At 33.8% G+C, this 20,173-nt stretch overlaps 4 protein-coding genes across 7 annotated transcripts; 3 read left to right on the top strand and 1 right to left on the bottom strand.

Annotated features, from left to right (window-relative positions):
- Positions 1-257: 257 nt before the first annotated feature.
- On the top strand, positions 258-2,366 carry LOC113869868 (pentatricopeptide repeat-containing protein At2g17525, mitochondrial). The gene has a single exon (XM_027506370.1). The coding sequence runs from the start codon at positions 337-339 to the stop codon at positions 2,215-2,217; it is 1,881 nt and encodes a 626-aa protein (XP_027362171.1). The 5' UTR covers positions 258-336; the 3' UTR covers positions 2,218-2,366.
- Positions 2,367-3,783: 1,417 nt separating this feature from the next.
- On the top strand, positions 3,784-5,747 carry LOC113868992 (amino acid transporter AVT3A). Of its 2 annotated transcripts, none has more exons than XM_027505053.1 (2): positions 3,784-3,894; positions 3,944-5,747. In XM_027505053.1, the coding sequence occupies exon 2, from the start codon at positions 3,999-4,001 to the stop codon at positions 5,274-5,276; it is 1,278 nt and encodes a 425-aa protein (XP_027360854.1). In that variant the 5' UTR covers positions 3,784-3,894; positions 3,944-3,998; the 3' UTR covers positions 5,277-5,747. The 2 variants fall into 2 exon arrangements, with proteins under 2 accessions (XP_027360854.1, XP_027360855.1); XM_027505054.1 differs by having other exon boundaries at positions 3,802-3,898; positions 3,948-5,747.
- Positions 5,748-7,593: 1,846 nt separating this feature from the next.
- LOC113868686 (SRSF protein kinase 2) lies at positions 7,594-11,448 on the top strand. 2 transcript variants are annotated; one of them, XM_027504500.1, is made up of 4 exons: positions 7,594-8,045; positions 9,154-9,939; positions 10,777-10,824; positions 10,902-11,448. In XM_027504500.1, exons 1-4 carry the CDS (start codon positions 7,863-7,865, stop codon positions 11,220-11,222), a joined length of 1,338 nt encoding a protein of 445 aa, XP_027360301.1. In that variant the 5' UTR covers positions 7,594-7,862; the 3' UTR covers positions 11,223-11,448. The 2 variants fall into 2 exon arrangements, with proteins under 2 accessions (XP_027360301.1, XP_027360302.1); XM_027504501.1 differs by having other exon boundaries at positions 7,594-8,077; positions 9,183-9,939; positions 10,902-11,403.
- Positions 11,449-14,536: 3,088 nt separating this feature from the next.
- LOC113868897 lies at positions 14,537-17,090 on the bottom strand. Of its 2 annotated transcripts, none has more exons than XM_027504882.1 (2): positions 16,806-17,090; positions 14,537-16,359 (listed from the first exon to the last, which is right to left on the bottom strand). In XM_027504882.1, the coding sequence occupies exon 2, from the start codon at positions 16,036-16,038 to the stop codon at positions 14,890-14,892; it is 1,149 nt and encodes a 382-aa protein (XP_027360683.1). In that variant the 5' UTR covers positions 16,039-16,359; positions 16,806-17,090; the 3' UTR covers positions 14,537-14,889. The 2 variants fall into 2 exon arrangements, with proteins under 2 accessions (XP_027360683.1, XP_027360684.1); XM_027504883.1 differs by having other exon boundaries at positions 14,557-16,359; positions 16,549-17,090.
- Positions 17,091-20,173: the final 3,083 nt, after the last annotated feature.

The raw sequence follows: 20,173 nt of genomic DNA, 5'->3' as shown, positions 1-20,173 counted from the left end.
GAAACTTACAAAAAAAAAAAAAAAGATGTGAAATTAGAGTTGGAAGAGGAATCTTTTTAATGATTTTGAGTGACAGTTGATATTTTGGTTGTATTAAATTTGAATAGAAAAGAATTTAATCAATTCAATTTATAATTTTTTAAATGAGGATTTAGGAATTTTAGATTAAAAATATAAAAAATTAATTTGGCACAATTTTTTAAAAAGAAATAAAAAATTGAAATAAAAAACCATTTCCTTGTTTAAAGTTTATACGATGGAATATAGCATTCATCTCTATTCTATTCTATTGTATGATACAAACTTTGAGTGAGTAATGGTAGAAGCTGCCACTCCATGATTCATCAAATGCGTAAACTCTGCAAGGCTTTGCCATATTCTAAAACCTCCTTCTCAACCCCTTATGCATGTTATATATGCAATTGCCATTCCCAAACGCATTCATCATCTTCTTCTGCACCAAGCCATGAACACATTTCGCAGATGATTCTAGACCAGAAATCCGCTTCCCAGGCGCTGCAAACCTTCAGATGGGCCTCCACCATCCCCAATTTCCTCCATTCTCAATCCACATATCGTGCCTTGATCCACAAGCTCTGTTCTTTTCGCCGCTTCGACACCGTCAAGCAACTGCTCGACGAAATGCCCAACTCAATTGGTGCACCTCCCGGAGATGACATCTTTATCACCATCATCCGCGGCCTCGGCCGTGCCAGGATGATGAGAAGTGTCATTAAAGTTGTTGACTTGGCGTACAAGTTTCATGCCAATCCCTCACTCAAGATTTTCAACTCAATTTTGGATGTCCTAGTGAAGGAAGACATTGATATAGCTAGGGAGTTTTACAGGAAGAGCATGATGGGAAGTGGTGTTGAAGGTGATGATTACACTTTTGGGATTTTGATGAAAGGACTGTGCCTCACAAATAGGATTGGTGAAGGATTTAAGCTCTTGCAACTTATCAAGTCTAGAGGGGTTGCCCCAAACACTGTGGTTTACAACACCTTGCTCCATGCTCTTTCTAGGAATGGCAAAGTTGGGAGGGCTAGGAGTTTGATGAATGAGATGGAAGAGCCCAATGATGTTACTTTTAATATTTTGATATCTGGGTATTGTAAGGAAGAGAATTCCGTTCAGGCTCTTGTCTTGATGGAGAAGAGTTTTAGCATGGGTTTTGTGCCTGATGTTGTGACTGTTACTAAGGTGCTGGAAGTTCTGTGCAATGCTGGCCGTGTAACAGAGGCTGCTGAGGTTTTGGAGAGAGTTGAGAGCATGGGAGGTTCGCTGGATGTTGTGGCTTACAACACCTTAATAAGGGGGTTTTGTAGAGTAGGGAAGGTGAAAGTTGGGATTCATTTTTTGAAGCAGATGGAGAGTAAAGGTTGTCTTCCCAATGTAGACACCTATAATGTATTAATATCTGGTTTTTGTGAGTCTGGGATGTTGGATTTGGCTCTTGATCTTTTTAATGATATGAAAACGGATGGGATCAAATGGAACTTTGTTACGTTTGATACAATGATTAGAGGTTTGTGTTTAGAAGGTAGAACTGAAGATGGTTTTTCTATTTTGGAGTTAATGGAGGAAAGCAAAGAAGGCTCTAGAGGGCACATTAGTCCTTATAATAGCATAATATATGGTTTATTTAAGCAAAATCGTTTTGATGAAGCAGCTGAGTTTCTAACAAAGATGGGAAAAATGTTCCCTAGAGCTGTTGGCAGAAGCCTTAGGATTTTGGAGCACTACAAGGAGGGTACTGTAGAGGATGCAAAGAGGGTGTATGATCAGATGATTGATGAAGGTGGAATTCCAAGTATTCTAGTTTATAACTGCCTTGTTCATGGATTTTCCCAAGAAGGTAGTGTCCGAGAAGCAGTTGAGCTGATGAATGAAATGATTGCTAATAACTGTTTTCCCATTCCATCTACATTCAATGCTATCATCACTGAGTTTTACAAACAAGGAAAAGTTGAGAGTGCCTTGAAGTTGGTGGAAGACATCACTGCAAGGGGCTGTGTCCCCAACACAGAAACTTATAGTCCTCTGATTGATGCCCTATGTAGGAAAGGGGAACTTCAGAAAGCCATGCAGGTCTTTTTAGAAATGGTAGAGAAGGGTATCCTTCCTGACCTTTTTATTTGGAATTCACTGCTACAAAGTTTGAGTCAAGAAAAATATTTGAGTAAGAATATGCTCAATATAGATGACATACTCTAGTACCCTGGTTGATTATGCAAACTTGGCCGCACAATCAATTTATCAGCTTCACACCCTTAATACTTCCTCACCTATTGATAGTTATTCGGGCATGGTTTATTAAGTGGCAATTGATGTAGACTTTCCATGGTTTTAAATCTAACACCAAGCAATTCCTGCACACCTTATCTCAATGGTTATGGGTCTCCATATCTTTTTATTTGTCTTCTACAAAATTCACTGTTTCTAATAATAGACTGTAGGCTAAAATTATCTTGGTTCCCAATACCCCAAAAATATATTCATAATTTACTTTCCAAGCTTAACACAAAAGGCTTTGATTCAACCAGAGATCAAAGCTCAATACCTGCCTTTTGGGTATCTGTATAAGCCTGTTGCATGAAGTTACATCCTTCACGGTTTCTTCTTGCTAAACGACAAGTACACCGACACACCTGACCTATTTGGTTGGCGATGGTTAGGCAAGTGTTGTTGGCTTGTCAGTGTCGTACACTATGGATATTTGGATTTTTGCTAAGCTAAGATAACATCCAATAAATTATCTTCACTCTCTACCACACCGATCATGAATATCTTGCACAAAACTTGAGACGTCTGCTGGTCTTCTGTGAAAAAATTATGATGGTTGCTGTGCAAATAGTATAATAATGGTTACAAAAATGAAAAATCCTTACCCTGACAATATTTATAGCGTGTGTATCTGTTTTATTGTAAGATATTAGCAACATCAATTATGTTCTATTTCTCTCTCTCTCTATCACGTCTTCTTTTTTTAATTTGTCACGGATCATACGCGAAGACTTCACAATAATTTTCCCACAACACGAATCAGGTCATCAGCACGTAAAAAAATGCAATAAAATGGTTATTTGCAAAACAGTTACTTAAATTCTTATAAAGCGTTTTTTTTTCCTCAATTCTAAATTATTCCCTATCCGTTTTTTGGGATACTTCAACCAGCTAATTGGACCGGTGCAGTATTTTCGGCAGCAAGTGACACAGCTATTACGGTCCCCCGCCGAGGATTTTAGATTGATTTCTATTACAAAATAAATAAATATACAAACGTGACATGTATAAAAAATTAGCGATAACAATGTAACACGACTCTTAAAAAATTATATATATATATAACACGTGCATTATCCTTCTTTTCAAAGTTTTCATAATTAAGGCACAAAAAATAAGATGTATTAACTAGTATTTTGAAGATATTAATTAAAAAATATGTTAAGCTAAAAAAAATAACAAATATTGATCGTGACCCGTCATATGAGTGAGATAATATTTTTTATTTTTAAAAGTATCATTTTTAATAAAATAACAAAATGCCACCATTTTTTAATAATCATAAGAAAATTGTAAACATAAAATAATATCATTATGACTAAAAAAATTAAATAAATCAACAACAAAGCCACACACACAAGACCAAAATAAAATTAGGCCATAGCCGCCGCATATTAAAAGCAACTTGACCAGGGTTATCTAAAGTAGTGATATTTTGTCCAACTAGTTTACTTATATATTATAAGGAGATGAAGATTGAAATGGGAAAATCATCACCACAGAATAGTCCAAAGTAGCTATAAGGGAAGGACATTGGCAAGTTCCATCTGAATTCTAAATTCCCTACAAAGAATAGTACCCAAATACACATTATTTATTTATTAATATATAAGACCATAATGCCATTGCCTTACCTCTCCCAAGCTCATAAAACACAATAACACGTTTTTGCTCATCAAATTCAGATTGAGAACTCGGAAGTTGGAAGCAAAATGGGGTTTGAGAAAGAAGCAGGTTCATCATCGTATTCCCTACCACCATACCCAAGAGAAGACACTCCTCTTCTTGCAAAGCCACCCCTTCTCTCCTCCAAACCCAAGACCTTCGCCAACATCTTCATCGCCATCGTTGGGGCTGGTGTATTGGGACTTCCTTACAGTTTCAAGAGAACGGGCTGGGCCATGGGCCTTCTCATGCTCTTCGCTGTTGCATACCTCACTTACCACTGCATGATGCTACTCGTCCACACGCGCCGGAAACTCGAGTCCATCTTGGGCTTCTCCAAAATCGGTTCTTTCGGTGACCTGGGCTTCACCGTCTGCGGCCCACTGGGCCGATTCTCCGTGGATGCCATGATCGTGCTCTCTCAGTCGGGCTTCTGCGTGAGCTACCTCATCTTCATCTCCACCACGTTAGCGTTTCTCACGAGCAACGCCGCCGGCGAAACGGCGCCGGTTGTTCTCGGTTTGAGCCCTAAGGTCTTGTTCCTGTGGGGGTGCTTTCCCTTTCAATTAGGGTTGAATTCGATTCGCACGTTGACGAATTTGGCTCCTCTTAGCATTTTCGCTGACGTGGTTGATCTTGCAGCGAAGACTGCCGTTATGGTGGATGACGTGTTTGTTTTCCTGAGGAATAGGCCTGCGTTAGAGACTTTCCGGGGCTTCTCTGTGTTTTTCTATGGAATCGGTGTTGCGGTTTATGCGTTTGAAGGAATTGGAATGGTTCTGCCATTGGAATCCGAGGCTAAGGATAAGGAAAAATTCGGGAAAGTTTTGGGCTTTGGGATGGGTTTTATTTCGGTGTTGTTTGGGTTATTTGGGTGTTTGGGTTACTTTGCTTTTGGGGAAGAGACTAAGGATATTATAACTACGAATTTGGGTTTTGGGTTGATTAGTGGGTTGGTTCAGATTGGACTTTGTATTAATTTGTTCTTCACATTTCCTTTGATGATGAACCCGGTTTATGAGGTGGTTGAGAGAAGGTTTTCTGGGTCTAGGTATAGCTTGTGGATGAGGTGGTTGATGGTGTTGGTGATAAGTTTGGTGGCGCTTTTGGTGCCAAATTTTGCTGATTTTCTGTCATTGGTGGGAAGTAGTGTGTGTGTTGTTCTTAGTTTTGTGTTGCCTGCTATGTTTCATTGTTTGGTTTTTAAGGAGGAGTTGGGTTGGAGGGGTGTTGTGTTGGATGGGGCTATTGTGGTTTTTGGGATTGTTATTGCTGTTGCTGGAACTTACACTTCCATTATGGAGATTGTTTCCCCCACGGCTTGATTGATTACAAGTTAAATTTGAAGCACTCAGGTTTTTTTATGGGACTTGGTTTTGCTTTGTAGAGATTCTTCCCTCCAAATGCTAATTGGGCTGGGAGGAATTCTCGAATGGATTTGATGCTAATGTGAAGCGTTTTGCTTGCACAATCTGGTGATGACCATCTATAGTTGAAGCTGCCCATTCTTTGTGTTGTATGCTGCTCTTCTGTTGTAAAAATTGCAGCCAACTTTGATGAGCAAAATAGGAAATCTGTGCCTATGTACCTGAACCTTTGTTTAAGGTTTGAGAAATGTTCCATTAGTTACTTGTTTGAATTTTCCTCCTTCATTCATACCATATGCCTTTACATGGAGACTATAAGTTTTTAGTTTTAATTAGTTTGGTGCCTTGCAAAACACCTTTTATCATGTATTCATGTTGGATTTAACTATAGGCAGGCAAGTAGGCAATTCAATGATCTGATCCATGACTCTAGATTGGTAACTATAGTATTTACTACTTCTTGCAATAACCGAATTTGAGTTCTAAATCAGTGTTTGAATTAGATTTTGCATTGACTTGAAAATACTGCATTTATCACCTGATTTTGTTGACTGCAAAACCAACCCTGTTACATTTTACAATACCGAATTCAAGGTTCTAAATCTCGTTGTTTTATTTTGTACTCACGATGTCGATGTCACTGTAATCGCAAGGCGTACCTCGGCCTAATGTGGGCCAAAAATGAAAGGTAGCCACTCAATATCCATTTGATAATTACAAAGCAATCTCTATTATTCAATTCCTACAGCGGTCCATGACCCCAAGAAAAAAACCCTCATGACACACCTCCAAAATATATATATATATATATTGTTATATATGTTATATTTTGATTCAAAAATAATGTTAAAGTTATTTATGTATTAGTTTTTAAAAACTAATTATTCTTATTAACACAAGAATTTACAATTAGATGGAAGATAATGTATTTAAATTACACTCTAATGGTATTTATGTATAATAGTGTGTCTTTTCTATTTTAAAACTCATTTAACAAATCATGTAATTTTATTTATAACAAGGTATAAGTTACCCTCTTATAATGTATAAAATACTCTCTCATCTCCCCCATCCCCTCATTATATTATTCATGCTTTCTTCTTCTTGTCGAACTTTGGGGCCATCCTATTTCCAAAATTACAAATCACTTTCCATGTGATTTTATGTTTAGTTATAGCAAACTATATAATTAGAACATGATTCATATTTCCATTTACTTATGCTTATTCCATATGGAATTTATAACAAACTAATCTGCGATTTAGACTAATTACTCCTTTTTACAGTCATATTTATTGCGAAACTTCATAGGGGAAATGAAATCTTAAGGAGAAAAAAAATGATTGATAAAAGTTTAAGAGCTCGCCACCTAAATTAGTAGCATCGGTAACAAAGACGACAATTAAAATAGATAGAGTTAATGAAACACTTTGAATAACAAGCTTTTGAGACTGAAATGCTATGCATCAAAGGGAGCGATAACTGTAATATCTCATAATGTGATCCTCATTAGTGTTGTTCTTGATAAGTGAGATACTATATAGGGCCATTGTAGCTTATTGGTTAAATGTTACATATTTGTAGCTAGGCATTAACTGAACAGGTTGAAAGATGTTGGTATTATTCATAAATGAGCAGGTAGAAAGAGATTGACCTTGAATGAGTAATTGGCATTCAATTATGAGAAGAATAATAAGCACGAAATAGTTCCTTATTAACACAAAGAAAACACGTAATTTAATACATGAACTTTTAGTTCAAACATTGAAATTGCTATTGATGGTAAGCCAGACTATATTTTTCAACACATTTTTTTATTGGAGGTATATTTTCTAACCATGGCAAAGACTACTTGTCGTGATTATGCAAAACGTATTAGCAAGTACCCTGCGTTTCAATGACAATTTAGGAAACCCTATCATATGTCAAAACCAAATCTATAAAAGTTCAATTCCAACAAACAAAACAATGTTTTTAACTCTTCAAAATATTCATGATTAGCAAGCCCATTGCTTGGGAACCCTTAAAAAAAGTTCATCATAAAAGTATAGAAAAAAAATGCAGGTGTATGATGTTACAAAGGACAGCCACCCATAACCTCTTGCAAAAATATGATTACTACACCTCACTTAGAAAAAGTCCCAAATATTAAATCCCCAAAATAGTCAACATCACAGATAAACAAACGAGCAAAATGGAGGGTAAAAACGTAATAAAAAGGTGGGCTATGAAACAAGACGAGTATGAAAAATTGAAGACCCACGTTCACAGCTAACATCACATGAAGAAAAGAGAGCAAAAAAAAGTGAAGGATCTGAAGAGAGTATCGCGTACGTGATTTTCATTTAGAGAAATCCACCCACACGCATCACAAAATACAAAGACTTCACGTCCAAGCAATTTCTGAGTAAAGAAAGGACAAATAAATCGAAAGAGAAGAAAAAAATCAGCTTTTGTCGAATAGAAAAAGGAACAGTAGCAAAATTTGGAAGCAAAATCAGATTTTTTTTAAGGTTTTGGTGAATCTGAATAGATCAGAGAGTGATGTCGTGCTCATCGTCATCTGGGTCTGAGGAAGATGACGAGGGATTCGACTCTTACCGGAAGGGAGGGTACCACGCCGTCAGGGTCGGCGATCAGTTCGCCGGCGGCAGGTATATAGCTCAGAGGAAATTGGGTTGGGGTCAATTTTCCACCGTGTGGCTTGCTTATGATACCAACACAAGTGTATGTTTCATCCGCATCTTCTTATTCTTTTTCTTTAAATGTTTTTTAATTAGTTTATACAAATTTATAAAGGGCGTTGTTTTTAATTTCCCTTCACTTTTATTTCACTATTATTGACTTTGGGCTGTGATTGGTGTGTTCTGGGTTTGGAGATTTTATTGGTTTTTTTTTTTTTTATGCAATGGATTTTGGAATCTCCGTGAGGGATGGAGTTGTGAACGTTTGTGTTTGCCTTAAATGATGTGGAGTTTCCAAGATCTTCTCTTCTTCTTTGCTTTCTGACACCCTGTATATACTGCATGTCGTTTTCTGTTTGAGATTATTTTGCTTCTTGATATTGATTGCCACTGTGAACCCTTCTTTTGTTCAACATGTGTCAAAAAAATATGTTTACATGTTGGAATTGCAAAAAAATGGTAAATGGTCCTCACAAAATGTGACCACCTGGTTTGTGTAGATTTGTCTGTATACAGAGGGGTAACAAATGTACGCCTTCACTGGCTTGAGGTGCTTTTTACTGATTTGATGCTTTTCTGTATCAGCCAGTAACCACCTTGGTAACCGTAATGGTTAGTTATTTTTTGCATCTAATGCATATATTTAATTTTGTTGGAAGTATAAAGTGAGGTGTATATGGAATGGTAATAATTGTGGTTCTGTAGTAAAATTCTGATTCAGCTGAACCGGGTGTTAAGATGTGCGAGTAATCAGTATCTTCATGGATCCAAGGCTTTTGCTACCATAAATCACAAAACTTGTAGAATCTTGCTAGTGCTTGAATTTATATGCAAAAGAGGGGCAAAACCACAAGAATGAACAAGATTAAAAAATTAACTTGTGCAGCATATGCACTATGACACTCTCCATTTATCCAGGTGGGCTGGTTTTCTGGTGAGACAACAGTCTTCCAGGCACTGTTACTAAGAACCATTTCCAACTTCATCCTTTGTTCATGTTTAATGTTTAATTCAAAAACCTCTATTCTTGTTGTGCTTATGTATTCTAGTTGAGTTTAGCTTTACCCCAACCAATGATAATTTATTGTTATCTTTTTGTGCACCAGTATATGTTTTTCATATCTTTCCTAATTTTAAGACTCTGTTTTCAGTCATATGTTGCACTCAAGATCCAGAAAAGTGCGGCCCAGTTTGTTCAGGCTGCCCTTCATGAGATTGATGTTCTTTCATCCATTGCTGACGGGGACCCATCAAATTCAAAATTTGTCATCCAATTAATTGATCACTTTAAGCACACTGGTCCAAATGGGCAGCATCTTTGCATGGTCCTTGAGTTTCTTGGTGATAGCTTGCTTCGTTTGATCAAATATAACCGTTATAAAGGTCTTCCATTAAATAAAGTTAGAGAGATTTGCAAATGCATTTTGATTGGTTTGGATTACTTGCATAGCGAACTTGGTATAATCCACGCTGACCTAAAACCGGAAAACATTCTTCTATGTTCAACCATTGATCTTGGCAAAGACCCTTTTAGGTCCGGAATCTCCCCAATTCTAGAGAGGCCTGAGGGAAACATAAATGGTGGATTTACAAGTCTTATTGAGAAAGGGTTGAAGAGGAGAGCAAGGAGAGCAGTTGCTAAGATATCTGGAAGAAGAACTTCAATGGGAGGAACAGGAGATGTTGCAAAGACTGGTAGAAATATTGATGGGATTGATGTGAGATGCAAGATAGTAGATTTTGGAAATGCATGTTGGGCTGATAAGCAGTTGACAGAAGAAATACAGACAAGGCAGTACAGAGCGCCAGAAGTTATACTGAAGGCTGGCTATTCCTTCTCTGTTGACATGTGGTCTTTTGCTTGCATTGCTTTTGAACTTGCCACTGGAGATATGTTGTTTACACCGAAGGGTGGACAAGGTTTTAGTGAGGATGAGGTATGATGATTTCACACTGATAAACTATAAGGATTTAATTACGTTCTTTATCTAATGCAAGTATAATTTATGGTAAATGTTCTTGCATGAACTATTTAGCTTAGATTTCCTTGCCATTACTGAAAGATAAAAGTGAGTTTATATATACTTAGTTTAATGACTTGGTTAATGAGTTTTTTATAGGAGCTTTGGGTGTGTTCTGTCCTTGAACTTATTCTTGATTATTAGCTTTGGTAATTTGCAATTTATACTACACTTGGGTGCATTTGGTTGGAGTGTAGCTGTCAATATTTCTAAGGAGGTTCCTTTGGCACAACACTTCCTTGGGATAAGATTAGGCATTTGGCCTCTATTTAGTGTAAAGTACATGATAATGGGCATGAGATATGACTATCTGAAATGATGTGAAAAAAATGGTTGGATCATGTTAATTTTTGTCATTAATATTTATAAATACACATTACTTTTATTGTGGAATATATGAAAAATGAAAAAAATACTTAAAGAATAGAATCCATTGAACTGCTTTGTAATACCGGTACGTTAGATGCCAGGTTGACAGATTTTCTACACTATTTTAACTAAGCATCTTTTGCATTTTTCTTGATTTAATAAATTTGAGTGTAATATTTTATAACTTGTCTCAAGTGCTGGAATTATTTTATTTTATTTCTTCTGTCATGACACCAGACCATACATAATACCTTTACAGGGAGTGATCAATGTAACATTTATCTAGAATCATTCATTGTTCTACGATCATTACTGTAATAGGTCACTTGAGATTGTTGAACACAATTCTCTAGAATAATGGACTCTGCATGTTGTTTATTTCAGGATCACCTAGCCCTTATGATGGAGCTCCTTGGAAAGATGCCAAGGAAGGTGAGTACACTCCCATTGTTTGTTCATATTATTTGTTGAAGAACCATTCTGGCTTATCTAATGCTTGTGAGTTGTAGATTGCTACTGGTGGAGCTCAATCGAAGGATTTCTTTGATAGGCATGGAGATCTAAGAAGGATTCGAAGGCTAAAATATTGGCCACTTGACAAATTGTTGATTGATAGATATAAATTTTCAGTGAACGATGCTCGCGAGTTTTCAGAATTTCTATTACCACTTCTTGATTTCGCACCAGAGAAGCGACCAACTGCCGGATCATGCCTGCAACACCCATGGCTGAACTGCAAGGAGTCCTCTCCAAAGGAAATGAAAAATGAATCTAATGTAGAAAAAGTGGAAGTTGGAATGAGCAACCTTAAAGTAAGGGTGGGAAAATGAAGGAGAGAAATGTGTTGTTTTGACACTGTTCAAGTCAAAGCCAACAACTAATGATTGTGATTTTTTCTCTTTTTTCTTACTTTGTTCAAGTTTAATAAGATTCTTTCTATGGGATTATTGACTACAAAGATGTAAATTAGTAAAGAATTTTGTTCCTCCAAAGTTATCTGACAGCAGAATTTGCGTGTATATTGTTTACAACATGTTGAAAGTCCTGATGTTCATTCAAAATTCTTGTGTTACTTTTTCCTTTGTACCCATTGAAGGTACATTTCATAATATAAAACAAATAAAATACAAGGATAGGATAAATGAATTTGCGGATTCTAATATGGCTAATGCTTCAAGAGGATGAGCCACTTGTCCTTAAATCCTTTTCATTTTATAGCTTTTAACATTTTGTCAACAACAAAGTTATCTGGGTTAATGCTAAGAAAGTTTTGAAGTGAGCTAAAACCTCTAAAGAAGCAGGGTTTATTTTCAAACTCACATGGTCATTGGTGCATTCTCCAAGCATTTGAAGCTTTTTTATTGTTTGGGGTCAGCTCAAGCATTAAAGGTTAAATAGAGCTGAACTGAAATGATGGTAGCACAGATAGAAGCCATGCCATGCGTGTGTGTGTGTGTGTATATATAGAGAGGATGAATTAATTATACAAGTATCAGTTATACTCGTTTTTATATTATTAAATAACTTTTATTATGTAATTTTATCTTAAAATTAATATTAGATTGAAAGTTTTTATTATATACATTATATTAAAAACGTTTTACTTACAATTTTATAATTATTTTATTCTAACAATATTTTTTAATTTTGATTGCTATAATGAATACAGTATTAAATCCAATCAAATTAAAAATCATTTAAATTAAACGAATAAATTGTTATATATTTATTAAAGTAACATCAATGACATCTAGATTATAAAAATCCTAAATATATTAAATAAAACATTTATATTATTTAAAAATTAAAGAAAATTTTAAAAATAAAATTTTAAACTTTTATTAAAAAATTAATGATACAATTAAAAAAATTTATGCATATATTTTAGCCTCTTTCGTAGCAGTAAAAATAGAAATAGGGTTAGGTTAATAAAAGTGAAAGGCAGAACTTTAGAATGCATACTTAACATATTTGTCAAATTTTTAATAAAAAAAGAAGATATATTGATTCTTGGAAGATAAATCTGACTTGATTTCAGAGTCTGAGATGTCGTAGGATTAGGGTTAGGTTAGGGTTGGTGTAGGATGTGCTTATCCAAAGGCAAAGATTTCTGACTGGGAAGTAAGAAGGCACCACCTCTCGACACATATTTTACCAGTGACTCAAGTCACTGCACGTGGATTTCGCAAGTTGTTACCCATTCCCATTTGCTTTTGCCGGGAAACAAGTTTTTACCCGTGCTGCAACAAAGTCAGAAACACTCAGTTCCTAGTCTTCTATGCGTACATGAGCAATAATTCTCTTACCCACTCTGTTATTTTATGAAATAAAGATGAATTCTCATCTACAAAAGGAAATATATGGTAGGTAATGAATAAAGAGTAATAATTTTCCCCCTTTTCGTGTAATCAACAATTGAATATCAATTTAACTTGGTTTTATTTAAATGTTTGTTATAAATTTTGTAATTATATGTGTGTGTGATATCATTAATTCTTTGCATTGAATAATATTAAATATTTCTCCAGTAATTTTATTATTATACATGGAGTTAATACACTATAAAGAAGTGTCAAGCCACACCTTTTTCGCCTCACTATTTAATAATAAATGGATGCATTTATATACTCATTTATGTGACATAAGTAGGCTCTTTGAACTTCATGAAGCTATAGCTGACTTTTTCAATAAGTATGAACATATGAAATAAGTTATGTGGAACTCGGCCTCGCAAACAATAGAGAATTAAATGGGAAATATTTTATGTATAGCAAAAATAAAAGGATAAAAGCCTTTATTTTTAAATTTGGGGAGTATTTTCAATTTTTATATCAAAAACAAATTTAGATAATATTACATATAATGTTACAATTATTTAATATTTAAATACTGAAACTAGATTGATATACGACCGATTGTTCGCACTTTCAACATAAAACTGGAAGTAGGAGTCCAGTAGAATCTTACTTTGGTTTGAAATAATGTCAGCAATATGGATCCTTCCAAGTTGAAACTATTGCTAACATAAGCAATTGGGTTTGGTCAGGATAACATCAATTGTGTACGGACACAACGGTCTGAACCCAGCCGGGCCAACTTTCGTTACATGGACCCTTTCTACATTCACCACTTCATTCCTAAATCCACTGTTTTCTTTCTCTCTCTCTCTCTCTCTCTCTCTAAAATACAATTACGTTTTGTTTATAGCATATATTTGGTTTATAACAGACAATAATTGTAAAAACAATGGGTATAAGATTTGTCTTGACCGAAAGTACGTTGATCTGTTCAAATTATAAAAAAAAAATATCACCGTATTATTTTAAATATCATTTAAATAACATTATACTTTGTTATTATTTAACTCATACTTCAATTTTAGTTTGCTACTTTTAAAATTTTATAACTTAGCTATATATAAAATGCATGAATTTATACATTTTGAATATCAAATTTTACCACTAGTTTAGTCATTAATCGAGTCATAACTAAGTCAAATCCAAATATTAAACCAAGTTCAGGCTAAAGCTAGACTCATTTTCGCACGCCCAATGAATAACCATCTAATAAGAAAGCAAAGATAAGCAAAACAGTGAAAACTAAGACCGGCAGTCCCCGTTCTTTTCTGTATTATAGACAAGCGCATAACCTCCCTTCCAATCAAGTAATCAAAATGCCAAGACTAGTCATCAATGCCACTAACTACTTTAATAATAGCTGTCAGAAGCATGGGAGTTGTCTTGCCGAAACCCTCGTGGAATTGTCAATACAGTTGGTTGCTGATTTTATTATAAATATTTAAAAAAAATTTAAAATACTATAATCAGCAAGTAATAAGTGACTGCATACAGAAAAAGTACTGGGTAAATACCCCAAAAGAGTTGTTACAATAAAGATTTCGTAACTTACCTATTTAATGCCGGAAAGAAGTTATGTTTACCATAATTGGTTAATCATCGAACAATTAATTTATTACTAAGAATATCTTGAGCAGCTTCTAAATTTCTATTTAATGAATCCTCGTTTCGTAAACTATTAATTACCATATAATAATAACTCAGCAAGTAAAAAACACCATCAGCATTTGTTTACGACATTTGAGCATAAGGAACAATCTACAGTAAGCCCTAGAAGCATAAATAGAAGACCAACATGTTTCCTCTTTTTATTCTCTCAGTACAAATGGGATGGAACAAGTAGCACAATGGAAAAGATGCTCAATTCATTTCATCTTCCTATCTAAACTCAAGCTCTGCCGTCAATTAACCTTAAACACAACTTTTAACTGAAAGAAGTAGTACAAACAACTAAAAATCTAAATTTACATTTAGTCAGTGCAAATCCATTACAAAACCAAAGATGAAGGGAGGGAAATGGCATATATGTGAGAGAAAAAAAGAAAAAAAAAAAAAAAAAACTTCATGATTTCTACCTGAGCTATGGATTCCTGTAACAGTAGTAGTACTAGCACCCAGTCATCTGAATTTAATCTGAAAATTACGATTGCACAACTTTATTTTGTTTGATACAAGCTGGTGCCTTGAACTCCTGGCATTTGCATGTTGATGTAGCCTCAATTGGTATCACTCTGTCACTGGATGGCTCCACTGGAAACAAAGGTATATTACCAACAGGATGATTGCCAGCGTTCATCTCAGTCAATGGAGAACTTCTAGCTGTCAAACTTTCCTTTGGTTGTGCCCGTTCTTTGGTGGCACAAATGCTTAAGGGCAACTTTTTTAGCTTCACCCTTCCTCTCTTCTTACCCATGGAAAACAGATCCTCAGAAATTTTCTCCTTTGACTGGCTTGACTCTGCTTCCCCATTATCTATCTCCATTTGGCTAGATCTATCATATCTGAATCCCTTCTTATCTTCCTTACTTGAGCATACTTCTTGAATGGAGCCTTCAGAATCAACCTTTCCCACCACTGCAAGCCCATTGTTCAAAGATAAGCAATCTTGTCCCAGTGCCATACCGGCATCAGAAACCTCAGTCATTTCAAAACTGGAAGAGCTCCTAGGCTTCTTGTGTTTACTACCTCTCCCTTTTGACTCTGAATTTGGAGAATTCTTTGAGATTCTAGGAGAACTGTTCATGGCTCGATGCAACTTCCGCGCCAACTCTTCATCCGTCCCACAAGTTTCAATTGGTTGATATTTTTTGTACAAGAGATGAACTGGGAGATGCTTCTTAAGCTTGTTCTTCTTCAGAATCCTTTCCTTGTTTATGCTCACTGCCTCTTCAGAGAAAGAGGCAACCAAATCTAAAGCACTCTTGGCAGCAGCAACTGCCTTCGCTGCAATTTCAGCCTTTTCTTCGGCTGCAGCTCTTGCAGCCTGTGCAGCTTTAGCTGCAGCCACTGCTGCAGCTTTTGAAGCCTCCACAACCTCCGCAGGGGTAAGGTTAGGGTTATTGGAATGAGAACTCAACAGATTCTTAAGCCTGGCTTCAAACTCACTGGAATACAAAGACGAGGAAGAGGAAGCAACCTCAGAAACTGTAACACAAGAAGCAACAACTAGAGATGGAGATGCAGCAGCATCACCATCTGAGCTCTGTTTTTTCAGTCCAGCAAGAAGGCGCTTCCGAGGAGGTAAAAGAACATCAGTATCCAAGTGATTAACATCACACATGTTCTCCATACTCCTCTACTAAATCCAATCCAATCCAATTCAATTCAATTTAATACTCAGAAAACAATGAATAAATCTTCACATGAATTAAATTTCAAATCCATTCACAACCATACTACAGAGACACTAATCAAACGTTTTCCTCTTATTTCCCGATCTAACTGGCAAACCAAATTCAACATCTGCGATCCAATGGAAAATCTGAAAACCTACAAGATTCTCATCAAACCCTACAAGAACCTAGCAAAGGTGGTGGCGCTTTGTTCGGACGTCAGGAAAAAAGCAATTCGATTCATCACCATCGTATTCTCCCATTCCAACCTTCGGCGCCTAACCAGAAAAAGAAGCAAAATCAAAATCTAGCACAAACGTATCAATTTACATCAATCAGATTCCCTACGAAGAAAATGAAAAAAACAGAACAGCAAAGCAAAAAAACGTTAATCGTGAATTGTTTCTCTAACCAAACAGAGCGTGCCTATGGATGTATAATTCGGTAAATAACAAAAGATCAGGAACCTAAAATAACAGCAATTCGAATTCAGATAGGCATATTCGAAGCAGCAAACTCATGCATAGCAGAGCTTCGTATTCCTTCGTATAAACACATGTCAGCATTTCCGATACGCTAATAATTAAATTTAGAAAGCAATGAAATCGAGAATTGACGCTGCTTGAATCTCGATTCAACGGAATTATGGAAGAAAACGGTGAGAATTCAACGAAATTGGGAATCAAAGTTGGAACCATGGACAAGGAAGGAGGTCCATAAGTACCTGATCCTCAACAGCACTCTGAAAGGTAGAGAGAGAAAGGAAACGGCGATGGATGAATTAGGGTTTTCAAGAAGAGAGAAAATAGGTGGTGATGGTGGTGAAGATGTAGGGGAAGAAAATCCAGGGCGTGCGTGCGTGAGAGTGAGTGAGAAAATAAAAACGAAGATCTTTCTTTTTTAATTTTTTTTATTTCTATTTTTAGTTTTGTGCTGTTTGTGTTTTTTATTTTTCACGAGAGATGTTAGAAAGTGAAAGAATTTGGATTAGTTCTCTCCACAAACACGCTCGCTCGCACACACGCATATCACTGCTCAACTTGTTCAGTTTATATTTCTAATCTCTTTCAAAATTGGTCAATTGGGTCATTGTAATGTTGTTAGTTGTTATCTCCATTTTTCAACAACTGTAATTTTTTCATTGTTTGTTGCTTCTTGCAAATTCCAAAAGAGTGACCATGCTGTCCACATTTCTTTCATTTGTTTTAGTTCACTTATCTTGTTCAGATAAGTTTGTTTTTTTATTCCTTATTTTTCAGATAAATAAGTTTATTTAGTTTGAATGCTTATTTTTCTTAATTTATTCTGAATTTACTTTTATGAATTGAACATTATTTTTTATTATAATATTTGTTTATTTGTTATCGTTTATTTTAACTATCGTCTTTTATATATTTTTTTGACCAAACTCACGATGACAACATCGTAGGGTCACGGTAGGGTGCATTCAAAAGGAATATAATGACTTATTCGAGATATTTATGTCAACACAACACCCAATAGTAAGATTTACTGCAACGCTTTATTTCTTGTCAATGGAATTTATTGTTCTTTTCTATTAGTATTTTCATTTGATTTTATTTTTTTTAGTAATGTTAAAATATTTCAAAATTATATGTGAAATAACATTTATTAAAACATTTCAAATGTATTATAAATTATATATATTATATTACGTTTTATCTTAAAATTGTATATTTATTGAATTTTGTGAAATCAAATTCCGTCTTACAGTTTATTGCAACCAGAATCATCGAAGCTTGCCAGAGTTAAATCTCGAGCAATTATTTTTAATTTTTAAAATGAATAATACCGACCATATGATTGTTTTAATTTAATTTATAGACTCAATTTGAGTATCAAGAAAAATATTTCTGTAATTTATATAAAATAATAATAAATATTTTTATTAAAAAATCAAGATAACATTACATTTTAATTATATGCATGCGAGTTGATAATATTTTCCAAAAAAATTATTAATTGGTGTATCAAATATGTTTATTTGTATTTTTGAAAGTCTATTAAAATATTTAAAATTTATAGTTTTTAATTTGACATAATTTTAAAATTGATATAAAAATAATATAGTTTTTTCTAAACATCATAAAGTAACACCAAATGTATTTCTGTATTATAAAATTTGAGTATCTATTTCAAGTAATATTTTTTTAATAGTTACGGTCAGAAAAAAATTTAGAGCTGTCTTTTATTTTCATTAAATAATGTATTTTAATGATAAATATATAATACAGTTATTATTTAACTAAAAAATGTAAATAAAAAATTTAAAATATATTTATAAATATTTTAAAGTTTAATAAATTTTATAAATTTAAAATAACTATAAATTTATTTACTAATAATTGATATATTATTTATTAAATAAAATTATATCAAAAAAATAAATTTTACACATATAATTATTAAACTACATACATTTCTTACAATTAATATCTGGTTTAAATTGAATAAAAATGTTTTAAAACATAATTAAATATATATTTAAAATATTCTTAGTTATAGAATTAGGGACGATGTCTTTCAAACGCCACTTTAAAATTGATTCTCGTTGACAAATATATGTTACTTTGAAAAGAATCAGCTTGTCTTGTCACTAGTGCTAAAAAAAACTTGCCTATGATTTCATAGTGGAAAAAAAAAAAAAACTTTAACTCGACAGAATTACAACTTAAATAGTGTTCCAAAAATAATTTTAATTTAACCTGAAACTAAATTTACGTACATGTACATATTTATTAACTTAAAATGACTCATAATATTAGTATTATGTTTTAAAATAATAATTGAAAAAAAATTATGCATCTCATTTACTAACTTTTTGAAATATTTGTTTTATTTTCTTTATTAGTTTATACAATATATTTCTTTTAATTATTAATAATATTTAATCCATGAGAAACCTCATTGTTCAAAAGTTGTTGAGTGAGCATCCCTTGAGCACAATTGCCAAAACACTTTTCTTATGTTATGATGCCATGTTAAAATTATGGTCTCAGGTTGAGAAACATTCCAACAACTTATAATGTCAACATGTTCCTTATATTTGTATAGTTTTATGTATATTTCTTGAGTCGTATTTTTTACAATGATTTTTTAGGAATAATTTAAAATAAATAGATTTTTAGGTATTAACTTTATATTTTATTTATTTAATTCAATTAAAAATTATATTATATATTTTAAACAAATTTTAATTTAATATAATAAAATATTTATTATTAATAAACTATTTTAAAATTTATATATATTTTAAAATTCATAATAACTCCGTAATGCATGAAAATTGTTAAAATTAAGTAAAATTTTAGTGTATTAATATACTCGTAGTTAATTTGTTTAATACGTTTTTTTTTTCTGTTTGAATATAGTCATATACAATGTTTATTTATTATTAGGAGACTAAATTCCACAAAAGTTCAAAGAAAAAATTTTTTCAATTGAAGAGTAAAATCTCACGGTATAATTAATTTAGAAAATCACAGAGTATTATTTTTAAAAAAATGACATTATTTTTTCAATATGTCATTGTATGATTTTTAAATACTTTATTATTAAATTAATTCTTTAAATTAAAAAAATGTATTAAATTGTTTTTGGTATATTTCAATATGTTTTTATAATGAAGATCTTACTTAACTGATTATTTTTGAAAAAAAATATTTTTTTAATTTATAAATAAAATAGTTAATCTTAAAAAAAAAAAAAATCTGAATCAAAACGTATTGGAGTTTGGAGGACTGAGGTAAAGACTAAAGAGGTAGATCTCTTACGAGATTGCGATTCCATGTAAGGCTTCCAGATCCAACGGTCTGAATCTGAGGCAAAATTTTGGACGGGTGAGATTATCATACCCTCCTCATATATAAACGGCACCCTTCCCTGGTCGTTTCAGTTGGCAGCAAACCGCCATTTTTGTGCAGGATTCGAAAATAGCAACAAGGTGACTCTCTCCTTGAGGTTTTTCCCGATCAAACGTCGCCGTCGACGAGAAACCCTTGATATTCTCATTCAAATTGCACGGTGAAGCGAGGAACGGATCGGGCATGCTCATCGTAATCGCAGTGGTGG

The sequence above is a fragment of the Abrus precatorius genome, unplaced genomic scaffold, assembly GCF_003935025.1.
Source record: "Abrus precatorius isolate BTA unplaced genomic scaffold, Abrus_2018 Scaffold6, whole genome shotgun sequence".
NCBI lineage: Eukaryota > Viridiplantae > Streptophyta > Magnoliopsida > Fabales > Fabaceae > Abrus > Abrus precatorius.
Note: the sequence above shows the minus strand (reverse complement) of the source record. Positions and strands in the feature narration are given on the sequence as shown.

What these genes read in the sequence shown, in the direction of transcription:
- LOC113869868 (XM_027506370.1), top strand. Translation starts at nt 337, where the DNA reads ATGATTCATCAAATGCGTAAACTCTGCAAGGCTTTGCCATATTCTAAA.
- LOC113868992 (XM_027505053.1), top strand. Translation starts at nt 3,999, where the DNA reads ATGGGGTTTGAGAAAGAAGCAGGTTCATCATCGTATTCCCTACCACCA.
- LOC113868686 (XM_027504501.1), top strand. Translation starts at nt 7,863, where the DNA reads ATGTCGTGCTCATCGTCATCTGGGTCTGAGGAAGATGACGAGGGATTC. An exon ending in CGCATCTTCTTATTCTTTTT is followed by an intron (nt 8,078 to 9,182) that starts CTTTAAATGTTT and finishes GATCCAGAAAAG; the next exon opens with TGCGGCCCAGTTTGTTCAGG. An exon ending in AAGGTTTTAGTGAGGATGAG is followed by an intron (nt 9,940 to 10,776) that starts GTATGATGATTT and finishes TGTTTATTTCAG; the next exon opens with GATCACCTAGCCCTTATGAT.
- LOC113868897 (XM_027504882.1), bottom strand. Translation starts at nt 16,038, where the DNA reads ATGGAGAACATGTGTGATGTTAATCACTTGGATACTGATGTTCTTTTA.